Consider the following 25,355-nt stretch of genomic DNA (forward strand, 5'->3'; position numbering starts at 1 on the left):
CGTCTTCTCCCCAAGAAGATAATTCAATCCCCACTGTTGCCAGTCAGCTTAAAAATCAAAACCTCAGAAAACCAACATGTTCTGGCCCTCGTGCAGCCGAGCGAGGTGATCGCTCTCCTGAGGCTGTCTCGCAGGCGAGGGCTGATGCCCAGCAAACCACCGCAGCCGCAGTGGCCCCCAGCCCACGACAGCTCAGTGTGCCTGTGCAAGAAAAGAAATACAAAATATGGCAAGAGGCAAGCACTGATGGGACAGTGAAAATTCCTCCATGTTTTTTTAAAGACTTCCATGCTGGAGGCATCCATAGATCAAATCCCCTTCCCATGTCATGCACTAACTTCTGGAGACTCAGGAGCAGGCTGGATTTTGCAACCACAAATGCTATCATGCCTGCAAAACCATTTTGTCTCTTCACATCCGCCTAGTTCAATGGTACAGAAGCCTTCAGCAGCTTCACTTCACCAACAGCCTCTGTTTTCAACTTCATCACTGCAAATTCCCCAGGGTATGCAGTCTGACACTTGCGCTATGCAAGTTTCCCAGACTTAGAGGAAATTTTCCTACTCAGATGGGAGCAGAAGGTACGGAAAGTGCTCAGCGGTTACTGCTGAATCTGGAAATAACTTCATTCCTTTGTTTCAGCTGCTACTGCTTAAAAGACACATGTGTCTGAGCCATGCCCACCCCCAAGCCCCACATTATGAGAATTTAACCTAAAAAAAAAAAAAAGCCTCGGGGGGGCCAAGCCTGAGCTATGGAGAGAAGGACCCATGGATCCACGACGACAACCTCTGCTGCAGGGCTCAAACACTGTGTTTTAGCAGAGCTTTACATCTAGTCTTTCAGAATTGGGGTTTTCTTTCTTCTTTAAAGAGCGGGCTGTACTGTAAAGTGGGGAGCTTGTGCTCCCATGTGTGGTGCATCTACCCGGTGTTTTGCAGACAGACGGGAGACCTTCGGCCATACGCCCTGACAGCTGGACATCAGCCATCCCTGAACTGGAAACCATCTAACAATGCAGTCAGAGCTCACACAGTCCTGGAAATAAGGATGCTGATCAGTGCTTCAGACTTTTCTGTAATCCAAAAATGACCAAACTTCCTTTTTTCCATTTTTTTTTCTTTTTTTCTTTTACTTTTCTCTTTTTTCCCATTTTTTCCTCTTTTTTCTTCTTCCTTTTTTTATCTTTTTTCCTTTTTTTTTTTTTTTTTTCTTTTTTTCCTTCTTTTGGTTTTGGTTTGGTTTTGGTTTTTTTTGTCTTCCAGGCCACAAAACCATTTTGTGCAGTGATTTTCCTTTAAAGCCACCTAAGGAGCAACTTAAACACATTACATCCAACTCTGATTCATATTTCCCCACTCACCCACCCCCCTCTGGTTTTATTTGGCTAGAGTTGGGACTTTTGGGGTTTGTTTTTCCAATTCTTGTGTGTTCTCACCCTCCGGCCCCCAACCCTCTGCAAACCCCAGGCAGCACAATACCGGTGCAGCAAGGTTTCATGCAAGAGAGGGACCACACTAACACAACTTCAAAGCCAAGAGGGCACCAGGTACCCAAAGCCAGCCATTGCTCCTGCACTTGACCATCCCCTCACCACAGAGGGAGGGAGATTTTGCCAGCTGGAGGATGGTTCAGAGAAAACGGAGCTGAAGAAAGCCCCACTACGGAGCTGGAGTTTCCATTTCCCACCCACCTGCGCCTCCACTAACAGCCCACATTTCCCTAAAGAAACAGCAGAAGCCATGCTCAGCCAGCCACGTCTCCACTCTTGGTAATTTTACCATGTGAAGGCAGAAAACAGGCTCTTCCATCACCCACTAAACCAGGAGCAAAAAAATCCTGGTTTTCTGCATAATGACCCAGAAGTAATTTCAAGCAGATTGGCCACATTGATGTGACACTGCAGGATCCCAGTCACCTTTCAGTGTAAATACCAACTGAGATAAAGGGTAGGCATGTGCTCTAAAAGCTTATAATCGGTACATGCACAAAAAAAATATCTCACAAAGAGTAATGATGACAGCTGTTTTCAAGCAAAGGTAGAGTTAATGTTTAATTACTGTGGATTCTGCTTTGCTTAGCAGAAGCGGTGGATCACACAGGTTCCCCACTGGGTTACAAACCCAATACGAAATTCTCACAATGGAGGTTTTCCAGGAAAACAGCCCAAGTGGGGATGTGTGTGGTTTTACTTTTTCTTTGGAAGACATTATTTATACATGACCAACTTTAAAGGAATGTCTTATTTGTGCCAAATCCAGGGAGAGAGAACAGTGCTACCACCGCCCTCAGATGACTGGAAAAGGTCATCTGAAGTTTCCAGAGGTAACTGGAAATCTGGAAAGTGAAGCAAAAAAAAGGGAAGAGAATAAAATTAGAGCCAACCGAAATAATTTTTACTTTTGCCAACATAATTTAATGGAAGATTTTACATGCAGTAAAAAGGACTGGACCCAACTGAGAAAGAAGCAGCTGCTATACCCATCCCTTCCTTGGGATCCAGTTCTGCACAGGCTATATTGCCATGAATTTAATAGCCTACCAATAGTTCCAGCAACATGCTGCAAGATCAGAAACATGAAACACAACCAGTTTTCTCAAGGGTGAATACAGACAAATCATACATGTACGTTTTCAAGCTGGTTTTTGATCAAGGTGGCCCAATTTGAGGTACCTTTGGCCTAATTTCAGATGAATTAACTGCAACTGAGCCCACAGCTATTAGATGTTTATTCTCACCTGTAAGACCATGAACCAGCAGGAAAAAAACCCTTATGGCAGTGTTTACATTGCAAACAGCATTCGCCCTGCTCAGTCCTTCTCAAACCAGTAGATCAGCTCCCCCAGCCTGATGCAAGAGCTCTTGGGCTATGTCAGTCCTGGACTTGTTTTCACCAGCCCACTCAGTCATGAAGGATTCTGCTCTTCCATTCACCTGAGGACCCAAACGTCAGTGTCCATGGATGCTACTGAGCTGCCTACAGGTATACCATGCCTATATGCCATTTAATGCCACCTAAGACCCTTGCTGCTATTCCACCCAGCTGCCAGCTCCCACAGGGTGCCCATCTCCAGCACATCCAGTGTCATCCCTGCCAGCTTCACGTGGCTGTTTCAGATACCCTGGGACATCCCAAATCACACCGAATGCCTAAATTTAGGCAAATGCACCCAACTCTTGCAGGTGCAGTGAATCCCACCCTGATCTTTACTGCCTTAAAAAACCCAGTAACTTCTGGAAAACAGCAGATCTGTCTGAAAAAGCAGTACTTTTCACAACCTCTGCAGATCTTGCAGTATACAAGGTGAAGAGATAATGTGTCCTTTCTAGTATTTCCTCAAGATTTTGAAAGACCACAAAGCTTTATTTATTAGAAATTTATATATTATAAACCCAAATTACATGCAAGAAATTGTTTTTGGTCAAGGTCCAGTTTATTGCCTTGGGTTATTCTTTCTGCTACAGTCCTCTTCCCAGAAAAGCTAAAGCTATCCAAAAATAAAACCCAACACGTTTCCTTTGCCTGTGGTGGAGGAAAGCTATTTTTCTGAGCACTCAGAGTTTATTTTATTTTTCAAGGATTGCTTGATTAAATAGGAATCTATTAATATATTGAGTTTTCTTACTGTATTTTAAAGGGCATTTCATGAAGGTTGGAGCTCCCTTATTGCAGTTTTTATGGAATCGAGAAAAATATTTATGGTGCATCAACAGCGTGCTAAGCTAAATAGTTTTTTTCCCTCTCACCCTGCCAAGATACTTCTGTGGTGATGTTTTACAAAATGGCTCAACAAGACTCTGATTCATGCTCATTGCGGCTCAGTGCTGGGTAAGCACAGGACACCGAGGGCCAGGCACCTCCACCAGAGGCAGCTGCTGCTGCAACACCATCCCCAGGGCTCGAGCTGCCCCATTCCACCAAACTGTTGGTGAGTGCTGTTGGCACCGGTGTTCCCACAGGGCTGAGGTCTGATCCACAGCTCCTATCCCACTCAGCTGCAGTGGCTAGAGAGGTGTCCCACCCAAACCCATGGGCTTTTACAGCTGCTGCGATGGACTCTGGGTGGAATTGCGAATGTGGTCAGTGCAACCTTTGCAGCAGTGGAGCAGCGGAAGCATCTTGTAAGAAGTGTAAAGCTGTGCTAATAACATCTGAATGGAAAGATCCAAACATTGGGACCCTAATTCATGAAGATGCCAATGGTTTGCTAACTTTCACTTTGTGCAATCTGTTATTTGAGAATTATTTGAGAAAACTCAAGAAACCACGTGGTTTCTTGAGCACAGCTGCCCTTCTACCCACAGCCCAGCTAAGCATCCTTTTCCCCCGGGGCTCTTTGCTTATAGCAGCCACAGGTTGAAGAGTAAGGCTTACAGCTATTCACCTTCCCTGCAAGCTTATGAGAAATTTGACAGGACATCCATCAGCTGGCACTGTTCTTCAAAGTGGAAAAAGACAGAGTGTTTTACCTTCCAACTATATAACTTTGAATAATAAAACTGTTTAGACTTGGAGATTTTTCTGATGAATGCCAAATGCTCTACAGCAGCAACCCTCACCAGCAGATCTAAATCATGCAGCTTAAATTAAAGCCTGCTTTCCAATTTATGCACTAACTTTACTTTTTTCCCAGAATCAGAGAAAAAACCTGAATGCACTCTGCCTACAAAAAGTTTTTTTTTGAAACGGTAATGCTGCAGTGACTGCAAACACTCTATTCTTGTTGCATCTCACAGGTATCAGTTTTTTCCCCATGAAGACATGGAAATGAAGACATTCCTCCAATTGCTTTAATTGTTTTTTGAAGGTGTTTCAACAAGCTTATCACTTTAGGGTCACCATAGCTACTCACCATGCTGACTTCAGTTATTGAACTGATTTTCAAGAGGCATGAACATTGTTAGACATTAAAAAAATATAATTAGCAGATAACTAATACACCACTAATGCTGCAGGTATATTTTTGAGGCAAGACCACATCGTCTTATCACTGAAAGGCTCTTCAGGGCAGTACACATCCTTATCAACTGCTCTGCAAATCCCACTCCACTGGCAGCAGGATGCTAAAACCACTGTTATTTTCTGACTCTTACAACTTGCATTTCGCAGGAGCAGAATACTACTCACATCTTTACAGTTCCTTCCAGTTCTCTCCCTAATGTCTGTCCACTGGCAAGACGATACTAGAGAACCCATCAGCCAGCTGGAGTTGAGAGCTCAGAGACATTTCTGAAAGGTCTTTCTGCCCTGCTAGGATTCCCAGCACACTCAAAGATAACAGTTTCAGAAAACAAAATGCATTTCGTTGGGTTTACTCTCTTGCCCCATTTCTACTGTTTCTGAGGTGGGGCTGTCCATCTCTTTTTGGGGTCAGTGGTATTTTTAGGAAAGGGAGCAGGTTCTTGCAGAAGTGCGTCCCACACAAAGCATCATCTGCAAAACATGAGCCTTGCAGCCAAGTTCCCAACATACTTAGATACAACAGGAGAGATTCTTACCATATTACCATGACAAAAACAACACCTTACACAGTACATCTTGAACATCTCACATAGCAAGCTTTAATTAGCTAGATCTCAAAGTGAGTTACAAAGTAGGTCGGTGACTGTTTGACAGATGGGGAAACCAGGCCAGCAAGGTGCTGCAACTTCTACGAAGTTATAAAAAAGGCCAGTTGCACAATCAGAAATGAAACCCACGTCTCCCAAAGGGTTATCTAGTGCTCTTCCACCCAACAAAAGCCTCTACCACTAGTACACATTACCTCCAAAGCTCATGACTATACAAAGTCTGACTCCTGAGAGGGTACCAGCATGGAGGTACCAATACTGGGGATCCCATCAACAGCAGGAGAACAGCAATAGCAAGGCCACTAGGCCAAAGAAACTGGTTGGCAAAGCAAAAGGAGAACCTGTGCTTTTCCAGTTACCTCCATGTGAGCTCTCACACACACGCACAGCCAGGAAGGCTCTCCATATTTCAGTTTTCTACTGAATCCCGCCCATATAAAGTACCACAAAGACAACTCCAACTCAAGGACGATCCAGCCCTAGCTGGGACATCAAGTATTTCAGATGAGTGACCTACTTTTATTAAAACACTTAGCACACCCACCTCCCTGTCTCCAATGGTATTTGGAGGACTCTCACTTCCCTGCATGACCCCACTTCTCCTCCCTGTTGCCATCACATGTAGGCAGTGCAGAGGTAAAGGCTTCATAAACATCTCAAAATTGCTTTAACGCTGCCTCATTGAAATCAAAGGCCAACTGTCACTATTTTTATTGGGAACAGAGTTAGGCTGCTACAGATAAATCCCAACCTAGATACTTTTTGACACTTGCCTGTCATGACCAGAGACAGAGAGTGCCGGGAAATGGAATTTCTATTGTGTTTCACAGTTCGAACATAGACATGGCAACGGCAGTAAAATCTACCATAAATGCTCATGCCATCTAATAAAAAGGACTGAGCTGAGGATGGAGAGCTAAACCCAACATGACAGTAGGCCACATAAAAAGGAGGATTTTGTTCCAGACTTTCAAGAGACAGCACATATTTCCCTAGTTGCATCCCCAGCAGACATTTCATCCAATGTCTGTCCAGTACTGCTTTTGCCACCAAAAGCTTCACATCAGAACACACCTGGCTATGTTGAAAACTGACAAGAAGCCCATCAACTTTACAGATACAGTAAGTGATGTTTAAAGATGACTTATCTTGACTGTTTGTTAGACAGTTTCATGTCAAAGCTTCAGGGATATCTAAAAGTTTATTCCACATCCCTCTGTGATCAAGGACAGCCAAATACAAATGCAAAGGCTGCTTTTCTCCCAGTCTGGGAGCTCTGATACGCTTGCATTCATGCCAACAATAAATTAAGAGAGACCAACACAGACACAGGGCCTGATTCTTGCATGAAACATGGCTTTTGGAATAAACTGTATTAATCTAGATGTTAAATTCTCTAGATATACGGTCATCCAATGTTCAAACTCTGCTCTTATTTATTCCAGAAAAAAATATTTGACATTATACCTTGCTGAAACTCTGTGATTTGTCCTTATAGACCATGATAGACGCAAGTATTCAGCACAGCAGAAACAGATGCCAGCAGATGGTATTATCCTGAACAAAATCAATTAAGGACATTTACAATATGTCAAAAGTGCAACTACAAAAACAAAGTGCAGAGCTGTACATCTGTTTCTTAATGAAGCCATGAGTATTTGACAGTTAGCCAACAAACCACAAGATAAAGGCTGCAGCAACACCAATAACAGATAAAGGAAACAGTGTACGTATTCAGATTCTTCAACAGTCACCAGAAAATACAAGATGTTGAGCAGAAACTGAGTAACCAGATACCGGAAGTCCATATGTCATGCATAAATGTAGCAAAAATATAACCATATGAGTTTTCAGTATCACAGATTTTGTAAGGACTGTGATTTGCTCAGAAATTATAGTAATGGGAGTCATATGGCAATGGTAAGTTAAGAAATACTATTCTCTTCCATGACACAGTGTTCTGATATATTTAAAAGGCTGCTGAGAACCCTGTTGCCTTGTCTGAAATAAAAAGTGCTTACAATTCCCTAAAAACTGTTCACAACATCTCTGTTGAGAACCCAGTGACATACAACATTAGAGGCATAAAGAGATACACAACCAGGTATGTCGATGGCATGTTGTAGACTATATAAAACACAAAGGGACTGAGGGAATCACATAATTATTTGTACAAGGAACAAAGATCTTACATCCTTGAGTTCTCCATGGAGAAGATGAGAGGTACAAACGTTCCCGGAGGGTGTAGGGGGGTGTGGAAATAACCTCTTCTGTGACACAGCTTCATTACACCACGCTATTCAAGCACATTTGAAGTATGGGGAATCATTTACAGAAGAAAAAAGTAAGACCAGTGAACATACGCTGCTAAAGATAGCATTTAGTGTCCACTGCAATGGCCCCTGTAACTTGTTACGGGTGGTTTGCTGCATATACCGGTTGCTACAAACAGGGCTGGGACCATCCCAGTCACAGTCTGCTGCAACATGATGAAAGGTCTGGTATGAAAATAGATGATTGTATCACCTCCGTGTACAAGGCTTGTTATTTAGCTCCTAGGGAACTCATACCAAGTTTCTCCTACATTTGCTGCCAAATGAATAAAATATTCAGAAAGATTTACATTAAGTGTTACTAAGGGCTGAGGGCCAGGCTTCCTTAAGGACCCTGGAAAAATACAGCCTTAGCACCAAGTGAAAGCCATACTTACACTGTGTATCAGAGTAACGCATCATTCATTTTTACCAAGGCCCAGATGACAGTCTCATTAGACCAGAGATGGATAAATGACAAATGACCTGGTGAATAATGTCACTGTGGGCCATGTAGGACTTCATCCAAGCAGTACCATTGAAAACAGATGACTGGCTAAGAATTGTAAGGATTAAAAAATAAGGCTTTAACATTCCGGGGCGGGGCGGGGGGGGGGGGGGGGGGGGGGGGCGCGAAGCACTACATATTTATATTTAATTTGCTTTGTAAATTGATTTTGTCATGTTACCTTGTCAAACCATTGAACAAACAGAATAATTGCTTAAGTAGCATTGATAGAGATGTGACAGATTATTCAAGCATTGTGATTCTTTGTTCTCATATACCTCATTAAGAAATGATGACTGGTTCCATTTACAGCTCTTAAGTTGAATTCAGTAACCACTGACACACAAATTCAACCTGGCATCTACCAATTTTTTATTGTTCTCGGTCAGAAATTGCTCCTGGCGAAGTGGCTCTTGCAACCATTTCAGTGTAGTGGCTGATGATTTTTTAACGACACAAGACAGAAGGAAAAAAACCCAACAAAAACCCGCAGCTGACTTCCCTGCTGATTTATAGTGTCTACGGAATGAAAAGAAATAAAATTTCTTGTACTTCGTATTTCTCCCCTTCCCCCACCACCTTTTTGGAGAACTATTTTTAACCTTTATCGTTTCATTAAATAAGTCCACAGCACATCCCTGCAAACAAGTGGGCTGACAGAAGATGTGAACCACCAGTGGGACATGCTCAGACCCTTCCTCTTCTGTCCTGGAATTGCAACCTGTTCCTCCACAGCCTTGTAACTTTATATTGATGTTTGAAACCTGAGCGTAAGGAGCATAAAATGCTGCTATTCCAGTATGCTGCTGAGTATTATAGGCTTTTCTTGACTCCCAAAGGAAAACCTTCAAGCTGTGCACATCAAAGACAAAATTTTAGAGTCACTTGGCACTGCTACAAATGATTTAAGATAAAATCAGATGAGAAACAGGTCTGGCGTGCTTTTGTGTGCTACCCTCTGACTTCAGGAAGATCTATTCATAGTGTGAAGCCAATGCATGAGGAGACCTCTAGGAAGACATTTACAGGCACCTTCCGAAGCCAAAACTGGTTTTAGAACTATTTTTACTATCAATCTGCCTACCTCCCATATTTTGCCTTAGTGTTAAAGTACGAGAATAGCTAAGCCACTGTTACACCCCTAGGGGTGTTACTAAATAACAGCAGAAAAGGAAATTGATTACAGAAACTAATGTACCTACCACCGCAGTGACATTACAGGGTGGGGTTTTAAAGGACACGACTTTGCAAGCCATAACCATACAGCAGCAGAGGGCAACAAGCAGTTGCCACCACCCTGCAGGCAGTCATGCAGACCACAGTTAGATGTGGTCAGTGAAGATACTTCAACCTCCCCATCTGCGGAGGGCAATCCCTCACAAGCTCTCCAAAACAGGCCTCCTAACATCAAGCATAAGGTTGGTTAATTCACCCCCCACTTGCTGCAGTCAAGTTTGCACCCAAAAAGCTCTAACAGATTCCAGGTGCTCCGCACCGCCTTCATTTCCCCATGTGAAGGGTGCTTTATCTAAACAAATAAAGCCCTTAACTGACTCAAAGGAAGACAGTTTGCTGTCTTCCAGCTGTGCTTCCCAGCTGTGCACACCTGGGGGATGTGACTACAGTAACCAACTAAGGGGCTTGTGCAGGATTTAGGCAGGAGATGGAAAGCGGCGATTCAGTGAATCAATGTGGTGATGGAGGAGAAGAGGAGACGGAAGGACCATCATGCTCTTACTTGTTTTACTGGGTTCACTCCCATTAGCTAATTGAACAAGAGGGCACCACACAGTTCCTGTTTGAACCTTAGGCAAAGCGAGCGTTTTCCTTCTGATATTTAAGAGGATCTACCAGAAATGCCTCAGAAATGGAGTTAGAGGGCTGGGGGGGGGGGTGGGGGGGTGGGGGGTGCGACACGACACACAGACGGACACCTGGGGCATCACAGAGCCAAGACTGCTTCTGAGAGCTTTCCATGGTCTCGGGTCACAAACTGAGCAAGGTCAAACACCACACATTTCAGCAGCTGTGGAGCACTACCCTGTTAAAGATGACAGGCTGGGAGCACTATCCCTGTGAAAGAGGACAGCCTCTTTGGGAAAAAGCCACAATCCCCTTCCATCGCTGAAAGTAACTGACCGGTGAACATGAGTAAAAACACAGAGCCATTGGTTGGACCCAAGTCTTATCTCAGTAGATGGAAGAACACAAGGCATCAGAAAAACGACTGTCAAGAAGTCACTGCATAGACAAAGACATTTAGGAACCAGCTAAAGCCAGTTTGCATCTGATGATGAGATTATGAGATGACAACACCTCATCGCTGGGAATACCTTCATACCGAATTTTGGATTAGACCCCGTATTAGGGGTAATGAAGCTTAGATGATGTAAGCAGGCACAACACTCCTGCCTTCGCCTAAATGTAACCCAAATATGAAAAGAATTCAAACTACAGAATAAATTAACAATGTTCACAATGCTCTTAAATGGTTTTTGCTAAATGGCACAAGTCATTCTCTATGCATTTATTAATGAAGCCAAACAACATGTTGTGAGACAAGAAACTAGCACTCTGTATCACTACGTATCAATATATCACTATATAAATAGTATTTCAGTGTGTGTTTATATATATACAAACACACATAGACACTATATCTTATATGTACATAAAGAGTTCCTACACCTTCCACGTAACCACATGGCAATGCAAGATGTCACAGCACCACACCATCTCCAGAGCAAACACCAGCACCGAAGCTGCCAGTCATTTTAGTGGCCCTTGATTGAAAATGACTGAGTGTTGCCTGCTACCATGTACAAGCTATACTGTCCAAAGAATCCATGTCTATGAATTTTTGCAGCTGTATACCTCATGAACAAGCAGAGGACCTAGCTGTGTCTAGAGCCAGTCAAGCTAAAAGCACCCCATTTAGACAAGTCTTTTCAGGCATTTCCCTGTAGCTGCATCCCGTGGGTCTGCTTTGCCCCAGCTTTCTCCCTTTCGGCTTTCCCCAGTGCAACTCCACTCACCTGCAGAACGAGCATGCTCTCAACTTTAGTACTCATCATGTTCTCCTTCAGCAGTGCCAGAAAGTCACACATTTGCTTTCTGGACACAAATCATCTCAGCTGTCACTGAGGAATCTTAGAATCACTTGATCTTCTTTCCTTTAAAAATACAGGATTCATCAGAGAACTCAACAGACTTGCCTACAAAGCTCTGTGAGACTTTTTTTTTCAGGGTCTCCCTCTTAAGAGCATAGGATATACGACCATGGCATGAATTATATGGCTATGGCCAGGAAAATTAGTCACTAAAATTACTCCAGATACACCTTAACATACCCAAGAGCAGAAACCTCCCTACAGCCTGCAGTACCTGTATATCCTGTGTCTACGTGCTTTAGAGAATCCTGGGTTTTTCAGCTCATTTCTTGGTACATTCTCCCCCAACGTCTAAATATATAGCCTCCCATTTCCTAAAAAGTGTAAGCTGCAAGTCAAATCTGTGACATGAGACATTTTCCTTCTAAGTTATTCCTCTTGTGCCACAGTGCCCGGGTCACTCAGCCGACAGGAGTCACACCATTATTCTGCTGCATAAATGTTTTTATCTAAGCATCTTCCCATGGTTTATCAAAACAACTTGGCTAACAAGCCACACGTTTGCCTCCATCTTCTCTCCCTAAAGAAGGGTGCACAGGTGCAGCAGTCTTCTAGGAGGGGGGGGTGCATGTTGTTTTGTGTGGGTTTTTTTATGTTTGGGAGTATTTTATGTTGGGAAGGAGACTTATTTGCTTTGCAATATTCAGGTTGCTATGTAATTATGCTAGAGAAGGTGTTTCAAAACACTGTGGCTTGGACTCAGAGAAGGAGGTGGTGTTTTTATGATGATGATCAGCAGTCCATGGAGAAGCTCAGTGTCAGATTTTTTCCCTCAAAAAATATTGTCTCTCTTGAACAGATTAATTACACCCCTACAGCAAGAAATCCCATTAATGCAGAGGTGTAAGGCTGATGCTGATCCCAGAGCTTTAGATAGTGTTTAAGATAACTCAGGCCCCAGCTACAAAATGTCCCAAAGTAAAAGACAAAGTCTTTGAACTTGTTCAAGTACTCCACAAGAAAACACGGTAGGGAGCACAAAAAAAGTTTAATACGTTCACAGTATCTTCTGCTGTTGGCAGCACACACCAGGCACTCTGCAGTGCCTGAAATCCCCAAAACACTGCAGGCTTCATGGCTGGGCATATTGTACTGAGTTACTTACACTGAGAGGCAGGAGAAGACAAGAGCGAGCAGTGGGAGGAAATAGTGTAACAGTGAAGGATTACTCAGGGATGCTCCAACAGTCTCTCTTGTCTACAGCTGAATTTGATTAGCAACCTGTGCCTTCCCCAGAGGAGTTTTCCACATTGCTGCAAATCCTCTAAGCGCTCTTCTCCCTGCTACCCCACTCCCTTCTATGTTGTTTGGGGGTTTCTATGTTGTTTTGGTTTTCCCACAGTTCTTCATTCAATAGTTTCCCTCATTTCAGCCCTTGTCCATCACAGGGGGGATGGCAGGGTCACAGCTAATGAGTTTGGTTGCGAAGTTGAAGCTTAGTTGAAGCCTGGTCCCTTGAATTATTTAAGCCGGAATGGGAGGATGGGATCCTGCTGGGAGCGATCCCACATTATCCCAAGAACTGCCTGGTCTGCTTCAGCTCTTTGTAGCTCTGGGAAGACCTCAGTTCCTCTGAGCATCTGTGAAACAACACAGCAATAAAGCACCCGCGCTGTTACCAACAGCATACAGACAGCACTTTGCATCTTCAAACTTGAGCTAGTAAAAGCTATTTATATATGTGATGACCCTGGGTGAATCACATATAAATAAATACATTTTGGAGACATTGGTGCTGACACAGTGCCTGCTATTATAAGAAGCAGGATGGTCCACTGCATAAGGCTGGAGTTAAGATTCAGGCTCAGATCTGGGTTTACAAGTGACACATTTTCTCATCTTTAACAAAACACTGTTAGCATTTTTGTCTTATTTATTTAGATTGAAAGTTCCTCTGGGTACAAACAGTGTTTTACTCTGCTGTTTGTAATATCCCTAGCTCAACAGTGCCTGATTTCATTTGAGACCAAGAAAAAGCATAGGAATACAACTCCCAAATATTTTAGACCCATCATATTTCATTTACTAGTGTCCAGCCCTCAAATACACACCAGATTTTCAGCCTTTGCAAATCCTTACCTTTAAGCATTAGTGGCTATGCTGTTTTATTTTCTACCACCCTCCAAAGCCCATTCATTTCTGTGACCAGTAATGAATGTGACCAGACATAGCAGGTGGGAGAAGGGTGGCCACAGTTCTCAAGTGCACGTGCCATCAGGTCAGCAGGCAGGTTTTAAACATGCTGCTCAGCCAAAACATGCCAGCGTCACAGAATGACTCTGCAGCATAGCGTGGTACTGTCTTAAGGGAGACTGTCTTAACCTGCGATGCCTGAGGAACCCTTCCTTTGGAGCTCCTAGGAAGACCTGCAAACCTTCGCACCCCACTGCTGATGAACAAGGATGGTATTACTCTCCTTACTCTCCAAACTGCGGCACCAACCCTCACCAAAACAAACACAGAGTTTAAAGGCTCCCAGACCTCAGACCTTCCATGGCTCCCAATCTCACTCCACTCCTGTCAGCGACAGAGAAAAAGCCTAGGTCCTCTGTACTCTGACAACTGAGCATTGGATGCAATTCCCACATTTTGGGTGTTCAGGCTTGAAAGAACATACCTTCAAATACTCAACCTAATTTAGGGAGACTGTTAAGAGCAAGGTGATGAGAAGAATCCATGGCAAGCAGAAAGACTGCAAAGGCAAAAGGTCTAGGGGAGAGATGCCACGGTGCTGCAACCCATTGCTGCTGATGGTAAATGCTCATGTTCATTTGCATCATTAAAAGCAGCTCCCTTTTGTTCCTCTGGGAAACTGCAAGTAGACTGAAACCTCTCAGTTTTATCTCCAACTGGGAATATAAGAAAATCAAAAGAAAAATCAAAATAAATCCTTGATACATCTAAGCCTGCTTGTTTTCTCTCACATGCTTCTTCCCCTTTTGACTCTTGAAAAAGGTATTTTAAGAACTATCTTTGTAGTTATGTAGTCCACTTGTCCAAAACTGTTGATGTTTTAAATGTGACATAGGATATTGCTCAGGAAAAGAGCAAGCAAAATCAGTGATCTATTGTTACAGAGGATCTCCAGCCCCATGCTCAGCTGTTCTACACACAGATCAGATCCAAACAGAGCTTCCCAGTAGCTTTTTCTTAGCCCATCCAGTGTTAAAAAAAAAAAAAAAAAGCTTTTTAACTCAGCCAAAAAATTCTGCTAAAGAGTATTATTTTAATTTAACCTTATACAATCTGTTTGGTGAGTAATTCTGGCATAAAACTCAATACACAGCTTTCAACATGAAAACATCAGTGAGGGGCCTTGCAAAGTTTATTAACAAACTGTTATTTATAGTTTTCTTTTTAAAAAATGATTGACACAACATTCAGAGGAAAATTATAGGAATCGCTAAGTCAGATAACAAACATCAGTGTTAAGATTTGATAGAAAGGTTTTAAGCAACAGTATGATTTCTAGAAAGGATAAATATTCTGATTGCTAAGCTATTTGTCATTCAAGAACAGCCCAATCACACACGTATGTTTGCAAATTATTGTTATTGTTGTTAATCATTATTTACAGAAAAGTGCTGAAATGCAAGGTGGTTTGAATTCCAATGAAAATGTCAGAACACTGCCCCGAGGAACTTTTTGTCAAGGGATTTCACCCATTACCTGTTTACTAACAGTACCCATTTAGTTCTAACTTGTTTTCATGATATCTAAAATACTAGAAAATTAGGTCCTATTAAGTAATCATGAATATAAACTGTGAGTCACCGGTTAAGTGAATACCATCACTGGCAGTAAATTCGGAATCCTATTATAAATGCTTGTTATTGTCAAGGAAACCAAAACAATACAACTTTACTCAATATTAATTGTATCATTGGATGTTTGGAAGGATTAAATAACTGAAACTAATATTCTGCACATAGTCAGGAGAATTGTGTGTGAAGGGTCACAAAAATAATTAAAGTCAGTCACCAAGGTAGAGAGAAAAAAAGAGACAAAAAGGAAGAAAAAACTACATAAAGAGCTATTTCAGCTCCTACGTGAAAGCAGATGGAGGGTGAGGGAAGCAGACAGGCTGCTCCAGATGGCAGGAGTGGCGGCGAGGAAGGCTCTCACACCCACTGTGTTGTGGCTGTGATGTAAAGAATAGATTTTTAGTTAAAAGATTACTATAGGACTCCAAAGAGTTGGGTTCAGCTCCATCCATTACCTCTCCACCAGGTCTTTGGAGACTCTGCATTCTGCTTGTGGCAGACTTTAGGGTGTCACCTCCATCTCTGGCCAACAAAAAATACCAGCATTTTTATTTGTGCTTTACCCTCAGCTCACATCTACACAAAGAGCAGTTGTGGACTCAGTATTGGTTATATCAAGGTCCTAAATACAATATTGAGTTTTGGCCTAGGCAAGGATCACATTTTCCTAAGGCCTGTGCAAACAATCAGGAGGGGAAAGCCCAAATACCCTATTCCAACCCTACCCAAACATCTCACTGCCTTATTTGCCAGTCAAGCACACTTCTTGGTTGCACAGGCACTCAGGTGAGCAGGTATCCTCCGGCAGCTGGGAGCTCAGGCTGTACAAAGATGTACTTGAAAGAAAACAGCCATGGGAAAAGAAGAAAGGCATCACAGCTAGCAGAAAATTAGGCTCATGAAGGAAGCATGAGCACACAGATGAGCTGACAGCACAGCAAACTCGGTACTTGAGTATTTTGAAATTTTATTTTCAGGCCATGAAAGAAATTTGACCATTATGCTACACTGTTGTCCCAAATGAACATTGTTCAAAACACACCCATAGAACCATGCTTAGAAAGCTTTCAAAAATCCCTCCTCAGCAGCGGCTGCAGATTTTTTTCCCTGATCTTCTCCATCAGCCTTTAAATCCACTGGCCATCTTGCTTTTCTCTCTTTCCTATTTAAATTCCAGCTGAATGCTCAAACCTGTTATTTTCTGTAACTGTTCAAGGAAGACTAACAATCTACATTACAAGATACTACAATTCACGTTGCAAGTAGTAGGGACTCATGATTTCCAAACCTCTAGGAATACACTGGATACTAAACTAAGCCATTGCAATAGCAAACAGGATTACTTGGTATAACACGAAAGGGAAACGTTAAAGGAGTCCTAACTATTTTTTGCTTGCCCTGTATAATGTACGCAAACTATAACACCTGACTTGTTTTGAGTGTTAAGTTAAACATTAATACCTGGACCACAGCTTTCACTCCTCTTCCCACAGATGCTAGAGAGGTGCTGTGGGTACCTCTTAGAATCACAGAACCATTTAGGTTGGAAAAGATATTTAAGATTAGCTCGCTCCAACCATTACCCCAGCACTGCCTAGCCCACCACTAACCCATGTCCCCAAGCACCGCATCTGCACATTTTTTAAATACCCGACGCCACCCCCTCCCCAGGCAGCCTGTGCCAGGGCTCGGCCACCCTTTCCATGAAGGAATTTCCCCTCACACCCACCTAAACCTCCCCCGGCACAAGGTGAGGCCGGTTCCCCGTGTCCTGGCGCTTGTTCCCTGGGAGCAGAGACCGACCCCCCCCTGCCTACAGCCCCTGCCAGGCAGCTGTAGGGAGCCACCAGGTGCCCCTGAGCCCCCCCTCTGCAGGCTGACCCCCCCAGCTCCCCCCGCCGCCCCCCCCCAGCCCCTGCCCCAGCCCCTGCCCCAGCCCCTGCCCGGCTCTGGACACGCTCCAGCCCCTCTGCGTCCCCCCTGCCCTGAGGGGCCCGACCCTGAGCCCAGGCCCCGAGGGGCGGCCGCACCGGTGCCCAGCACAGGGGGACGGGCACTGCCCCGGCCCTGCCGGCCACAGCGCTTCTGACAGCGGCCAGGGCGCTGCTGGCCCCCTTGGCCACCTGGGCACGCTGGGGGCTCCTGCCCAGCGGCTGTGCCCAGCGCAGAGCCCCCCCGGCCCGGCCGGGAGCAGCCGGGTTCGTGATGGAGAGCAGCCCGGAGAGCTCCTCCACCAGCTCCCTCAGTGCGCTCGGGTGTACCCATCCCGCCCCAGAGGCTTGTGTGTCTCTTAAGTGGGGCAGCAAGTCACCGACCACTTCATCCTGGACTATGGATGGTGTCTTCATTCTGTATCTCATCCCTGCCTTCCAGCTCAGGGGGCTGAGTACCCTGGGGATAACTGCTTTAGCTATTAAAGACTGAGGCAAAGAAGGCATTAAGTATCAGTGGACATCTGCCAAGTTTAAGTCCCCCATGAGAACAAGGGCTAGCAATTGTGACAATCCTCCCAGCTGCTTGTAGAATGTTTCAGCTGCCTCTTAGCACAAGTTACCCCTAACACCACATGGGTTTGATGGTAAGATCCCCAGAGTTACAGATCTTAAGGTCAGAAATGACCATGAAACATCTTCCTCTGTAAACATGGACAAGAGGCTCTTTCCTAGTGACTCCTGCACGAAGCCTGAGAGCTTTCAGATGGCAAAAGGATTTCCCCCAGCAAGTCATCCCAGGAGACATGGGAACAACTTGCCTTCATAGTTTGCCCCAGTGGTTCATCAACCTTCCCCTTGAGAACATGTGCCTTAACTTAACCTTTGGGACACTGTATTTTCTCCCTGAAGATTATTTTTTAATGTGAAATGTTTCTTTCATGTAACTTCTTAAAAAGGAAAATACTGAACTGACACAAAGATGAAACAGTCTAACAAGAGCCACTGTTGTGGTCTCACTGAAGTGTCATAAAAGAGAGGCAGAAATTGCTAGTAATGTCAGCAGAAACAAAAAAATCATACAAACTCGTCAATCTTCACAGCAGGTATGGAGCCAGAGGAAGCACAAATATCAACATGTTTCCTTACATCCCAAGAATTTCCAATATCAGAAGGGAAAAACAATTAACTTGCATGATGCCTCAAGTTAAATGCCTAAACAGTGATGATTTGTTGTGTTGAATCCAACACAAGTGCTTCTGGAACCCAGCTGATGAGAAGGGAAGATCTTTGACCAGAAACAAAGAGATCTTGAGTCTGCTGGTACCTCGCAGCACCTCCTCTCTACATGGCAACTCAAATGCATGGGGCTCCTCCATCAGGACCTGTCCTTACCACCAGCATCTCCTCACCAGTGGAAGTCAAGGCTGACTGCCTAGCCTGAGACATGTCACCTCCATTAGCCTTGTCCTCCATGAAGGTCTGAGCAACCAGATGAACAAATGAAACATGAGGTAGACCGGCTCATGAAAAACATGAGTGTCACTGTAAGACTGAATGCAACAGAAGACAGCATGAAGGACATGAGAGGACAAAAATACAAGAGGCAGCATGTAAGGGTTTGTGACTCCACAGTGTGTGCGTGTGCAAGAAAACAGATGTGAGAGCAGGACGTGGAGTGACTTCATTTCATAGCATGAATGAGCACACATGGGTAGACAGCACAGAAGAGTCATGAGAAGTGCCAGGAGCCCATCAAATGATGTGGGAGTATGGAAGAGATGCAAGACACAGATGAACCAAAAACTACAGTACAACCCCTGAGAAAAACAGGACCTCTATAAGTTTTCTCTATACCCTACTTTAGGAAAATACTAGACACACCATTGAAGCATATTTGTCTTCCCACCCAGCTCTTACTGTGTTGTGGCTAATCCATGCAACTCCCTGTGTTACCATTACTAAGCTTTAAGGAATCTACTGCATTTAAGGACAGTACCAATATTTCCATAGTTACTAAGCTTGAGGCTTTCTAAATATTGTAACTTCATCATAAGTCTGATGTCAATAAGGCCTAATGACAGATACCTTAGAAATGCAGGGCTGATCCAATTAGGCAGACCAAATGCTTGAAGACTTTCCTCTTTGGCTGGTGGATCACATGGTGTATGTTATTACTTCTGGGAATGTCAAAATTCGAGTTGTAAAACGCCTTAGACACAATATCATTTAAATATGAAGAAAAAAATGATATTTCAGTGATCACCCATCTTATCAGATTCCTGGTATTGTGAAACTCCACATCTCTCAAGGGCTGGGGCAGAAATCCCCTTCTCCGGTCAGGCCTACAAACTGAGTAGAGCTACATTAGGTGAATTTCTAGAAATTTAAAAAGATAAGCAGCTAGTCAGATCCTATTCTTCCCTCAAGCCTACCTGCCTTGACTTGGAAGGGACTCTAAACTGCATCAGCTGAGGATCTGGCCCACTGCTATGATTGTATTTTATCCTTGATTTACTTTGTGTAATTCTTCCTAGCTGTTCTTTCAGGAACTGTAATTTCACTTTCCGTGGCTCAGCAGTGAATAGGTCCAGTTTCAAGAAGAGGCGGCCACTAAACCTGTGCACAGAGTGTACTTCATCGCCATGTTATTGCAGTCCTACACGGACCAGCACTGCCAAACCAAAGCAGCCCAAGAATGGATCAGGACCATCATATATATTTTTCTATATAATATATATATATTATAGATTTTATATTTGTGTTTTACTTATAATGTATTATATTTTCTTGAATAATATTACCAAAATATTTTGCTGCCACTCTAGTACCCAAGAGGTTGCAGCCACAAACTAAGATTGCAGGTGCTTAGGGACTGCGTAAACACAGAACAGGGTAAATACAGGTTTGGGCACCATATGAGCCAGCCACTGCATTGCTGTTAACTTCTTTAGGAAAACACTGTTGCGCAACAGCAACTGAGTAGAGCAAACAACACAGGCCTCAGCCACCAAAGAGAACAATTCTTTAGGTGGAAAAGGCTACTTTCTAAAATCTGGAAGTGATGTTGAATTTAGGATGACTTTCAGTATCAGTGTGGCTGGACATGATTTACAGGGACATGTAAATAATTAATTCCAGCTCTGGAAAAGATATCTGGGTACTCATTAGAGGTTCCTTGAAGCCCAAATGATATAATGATTAACTGAGTTAGGACCTCTTTAATAGTTCCAGCAGTTTCAACTCTTCCATGTTAAAGATCTGCTAAAAAGCTTTTGTTCAGATGGAAGACTCTTCTCAGAGAAGAAATCATTAATAAAGTATACACACAAATTTAACATTCACAAATCAACGCACTTGAAATAAAATATGTTTTTAAAGTTTCTCTTTCACTTTCTTCCCTGATTTGGGGGTTTAGTGCTTTTCTTTCTCTAACCCATTTTACCATAGGCAGTTAAGACGGCTGCATGAAAAAAGACTGCTTTCCTGTTAAAAAGTGCTTTTAGCACTTCGGCATCCTGAAATGGAAGGTGGCAGAGAAATGCAAAATACAGCTACTACAATAATCCAGTGCATCTCACCTGACGCACCAAGTTTTTTGCTCCAAGACCATCAATGCCAGAGAAAAATCTATTAGATGGTGAGATCAACTGATGGCTGTCAAACATGGTTCAGCATTACACTGCAGGAGGGATCAAAGCAGATTTTATCTCTGCTCTTAAATAATGCCACAGGAAAGCAGTTTGGTCCTGACGCTTTAAAGGTATTTAGACTTCTGCTTAATTCCTGCTTAACTACTTTCCTATGAATAACTAGGAATGTGTCCCATCAATTGGACTTCTGCATCCTGTGTATCTGCTGCTCGAGTCAGTGAGCAGACCTTCATCACCTTCAGCGGGAATGGAACAAGTACTTCAATGATTTGCACAGTGATGGCCTAAATTTTTTAGAAGTTTCGCACCCTGGTAAGTCACACCAGCCGGGCAGGAATTGCAGGTGCTGCACGGTGGGCAGCAAGGACAGAACCAAAACTCAGATTCAAATCTAATTATCAGCCTGCTCTCTGAAAATAGGGAATACAAAACCAGAAGGCAACTGTAAGCTGTTAAATGCACATACATTCATAATTAATACAGTTGTTCTGCAAAAGAAAACAGCTCTGTTTTCTTTATACAGGCCCAGGTTTATAATCCAGCTATTTTCATTTTCTAAAACTTTCTAGATGACTGTTAAGTTTAAAAACTTCACAGCTTCCACTGTCATCAGAAAGGACTTACTAACCAAATTGTGAGGCTAAGACAGTGGTTAATAGTTTGAGCCATATAATTGGCCATATTTAATGCATTTAATTTGCAACAGCCATGCTAATAAGCGTAACTATTAACTCTGACCAGCTCTACCCTCCATGGGACCTACACCTGCTCCCATTAACTTCAGCAGGGTACGGATCAAGGCCACAACATTAATTATTTCTGGACCTCTTCAGCGGCATAAATTAACCCTTGCAGATGGCTTCATACAGAACAGCAGGGAAGATGACAGAGAGTTGTACAATGGAAACCACAGCAAACTGTCCTGCTGTTCTAACAAATCTCGTCACATTAGGACTTTCCTCCCTAATACCTCTTCACTCAGGAAAGGAATGGCACGTCTAAGGTGACAAGTAGGGACACGTCCCTCACAGCATTAAATTCTGACAGCAAAAACTTGATGAAGGTGATGATAATATGCAATAACACTTAACTCTTGCACTGCACTTTACTTCTTCAGAGACCCGGAAGACATTAATTTGATTTGCTAAGTTGGTGTTTTTCTGAGGGCTACGCTGTCTGCTATCACAACGGAGTTGCGTGACCCACCTCCATATTAAATGACCAGCCTGATTCTTACTCGCAGTCTGTTTGTAGGAAATCAGTGAGGCGGTGGACCAGAAATACTCTGTTTATAGAGAGCCCTCCCTTGGAAGCAGAAAGAAACTGAAATATTACAGTCAAAACTCGTTCAACTGTATTTTGGAAGCGGCACGCAGAGTATGAAGAGCACTACTTGGGATTAGCAATGCTCCCTTTTGAGACACACTTAAAGTTGCAATTAAAGCTGGGGGGACACAGCAATAAAGAGCACCCTTGAGCACCCCCAATACTACTGAACTTTAATTACAATGTATAAACATAGAGCAGCCCATATGCTGACTTCCTTCAGCACTCCCGGCTCTCTACCTCTACAATATCCTATCAGCGAAAATTTGTTTTAACAAAAATAAAACTCTCTGCTCAGCCAAAAAAGCATCAGCCTGCACCCCGCTCCCTTGCACCATCTGTGCATGTTTATTCTCAGCCTTCTGAAAAAAAAACCCCAACCTCTAACGTTTTACTAATCTTTATGCTCCGCCACTATAAATAACAGAAATAAACCCCAACAACAGTTCAGCATCGTAGCTAAAACACATCCAATCCACATGATTTCTGCTTGTCTGTCCACGAATAGATGCAGCCATCGGCTTTAGGGAAAAGCATGCAAGTCAGACCGCATTTATTTACAGTTGCATTATCAAGAAAAAGCCTTTTCCCATCTCCTCATTCTATGAACGTTTTAAAACACTTCTTTTTCCCCTTTTGTTCTTTTTTTCGGGGGCGAGGCGGGGGGTGTTAGCCCAGCTCCTGCCACACAGTCGTATTTTTCTCCACGTTTCCAGATCGCCCCGACTTCTTGCTCGGCTGCATGAGCGGGGCGCGAAGCAGCACCGATGGGTGCACAGCGAAAATACACCCACCCCCACCCCCCGCCCACGCACCCACCCGCGGGACGACCCGCGCAGCCCCGCGGGGAAAGGACGGCGCCGCCCGCCCCGCTCCGCGCCCCCCGCAGCCGCTCCCCGCCACCTACGTCCCCAGCGTCTCCTTGAACTCGAAGATCTTCTTGATGTCCTCCGCCTGCTTCTTCCAGGAGCCACCACCGTCCCCGTTCTCCCGGGCCATGGCCGCGGCGAGCAGCCCCGCGGACGCCGGGCCGGGCGGCACCGAGCCCCGGGCGGCTTTTGCTTTCTCTTCTGCCGCGGCGGCGGCAGCAGCGGCTGCTGCTGCTGCTGCTGCTGCTGTTTCTTCTTCTTCCTCGTCCTCCTCCTCCTTCTTCTCCCCTTCCTCCTCCTCCTCACACTTCCTGCCCGCCGCCGCTTTTATTTCCTCCGCGCTCCGCCGGGCTCCGCGAGTGTCACTTCTCCCGGGCTATTTCCTCCCAACTTTCTCTAACCCCCCCCTCCCCTCCCCTCCCCTCTCCTCTCCTCCTCCGTGCCCCCCCCCCCCCCCCCCGGAGTCACTCGCGGGGCTGCCCCGTTCCTCCCTCCTTCCGCGCTCCTCGCAGCAGCTGCGCGCACCCCCGTCTGGGGGTCACTTTGGTCCCCGATAGACACCCCCCTGCGAAAAAGTCCCTTTTTTTTTTCTTTTCTTTTTTTTTTTTTTTTTGGCGGGGGGGGAGGGAGGTCACTGTTTCTCTTCTCCCCCTCCGCGCGGGGCGTGCGGGGCCCCGTGGGATGCTTAGCCTCCCGGGCGCGGCGCGGTGCGAAGCGGTGCGGTGCGGCCCCGCCGGCACGGCGGGCGCAGCGGCTGTGCGCGGTTGTTATGGCAATGGGAGGAGGAAGAGGAGGAGGAGGAAGAGGGAGAAGGAGGAGGCAGCCCTGCCGCTGCTCTGCTGCCTGGCGCTGCCCCTGCTGACTGAATGACTGAAGATAATTCGCATTGCACCAAAACCGCGCACGTCAAACGGGAGGGGAGGAAAAGCAAAGGGCGGGGGACGGGGACGGGGACGGGGGGGGGCGGCGGAAAGCAGAAAAAGAAAATTAAAAAGCCACACCACAAGCGGCCGTGCTGCCTGGCCGGGCGCTGCGCGGCGCTGCGCCGGGATGCGCAGTGATGGAGGTGCCCACCTGCCTTCCGCGCGCACACACACACACTCCCGGGACGAGAAAACTCAGCCCTTGGCAAGGACCACCTTTACCCAGCCCAGCCCTCGGTGCACCCAACGAAGCAAGGGGGTCACCCCCTGGAGCAGCACCAGGCCCAGAGGCAGGTGGATGGGCACTGCGCAGCCTTGGCCAGAGGCCCCAGCCCCGGCACCGTGCCCATCCTGCCGGCACAGCAGCGAGCCGGGCACGGCACTGGCCTGGCACACACACGCGTGGCCCTGCTGAGATTATTGCTAAAAACAGCTTTTTCTCAGTGACACTGAGACCTCTAGCGTCGTCGCATCGGGCATCGGCCACGCTCTGATGTGGGGCGACAGGCGGGATTTGTCAGAGGCATCAGAGAAAATTATAGTCTAGACCAAATGAGATCCGGTTATAGTTGGTGTTTCTGGTCTTCAGTTTCAGAATATGTAAGACACTACAAAAGCGCAGTTTTTCCAGCATACCCAAGTTAGGTGACTAAAACAGGGGCCTTGCTGCCGGCAGGTACAGGCACTCCTGTGCCTCGGGGGCAGCTCCAAACCTGATCATCAAATTAGGTACCTGGAAAGAAATCCTAATACAAGCAGCTAAATAACATTTACTTAAGAACAGATGTGACTGCATGCACATCACTGTTGAACATGCATTGTGTCCTTTAACAGATTCCTTACAATTCTACTTGCGAAGCTGATTTTCTAGATTTCTCATAATTTATGAGTGGAATTTACAAGGTATCAGCCTGTGATGCTTTCCATGGGTTGGGGCTGAGCTATGCCTCCTAGCTCAAAGGGGATGTGGTGGATGTGTGAGTTCAGAGGTGCATGATGGTGTAAGCTGGGAAAACAGGCTGGGGTGTCTGGGCAATGCTCCCCTCTGCTGGGCAGAGCCTCTCGACATTGCACGTGTCAGCTCTTGCAATTTATTACTGCACCCCTCTGATACGATGTTTGGGCGTGGTTGTCCAGCCACATGGGCAGCCCAAATAGCTTGGGATTTCCTACAATGGGTGCTTATATGCTGACACAGAATGCACTTTGAACAATTTTCCTTCTGCTCCTGACTTCTTCCCATCCTCTCGCTACCTTCAGGATTTCCTTCCCTGCACAATCCTTATGATCTGCTCCACGGTAGTGCCACCAGGAGTCCCCAGGCAGG

General features: G+C 45.0%; 1 protein-coding gene across 3 annotated transcripts in view; it reads right to left on the reverse strand.

The window, feature by feature from the left end:
- CAMK1D (calcium/calmodulin dependent protein kinase ID) overlaps positions 1-23,502 on the reverse strand; it is a 230,461-nt gene extending 206,959 nt beyond the window's left edge. For 2 of the 3 annotated variants that reach the window (XM_055808000.1, XM_055807999.1), the window contains exon 1: positions 23,144-23,502. In XM_055808000.1, the coding sequence (XP_055663975.1) occupies positions 23,144-23,235 (92 nt within the window). In that variant the 5' untranslated portion in view covers positions 23,236-23,502. The remainder of the gene's footprint in view (positions 1-23,143) is intronic. The other variant, XM_055807997.1, reaches the window with a different exon arrangement.
- Between the last annotated feature and the right edge of the window lie 1,853 nt (positions 23,503-25,355).

The sequence above is a fragment of the Falco peregrinus genome, chromosome 6, assembly GCF_023634155.1.
Source record: "Falco peregrinus isolate bFalPer1 chromosome 6, bFalPer1.pri, whole genome shotgun sequence".
Classification (NCBI taxonomy): Eukaryota; Metazoa; Chordata; class Aves; order Falconiformes; family Falconidae; genus Falco; species Falco peregrinus.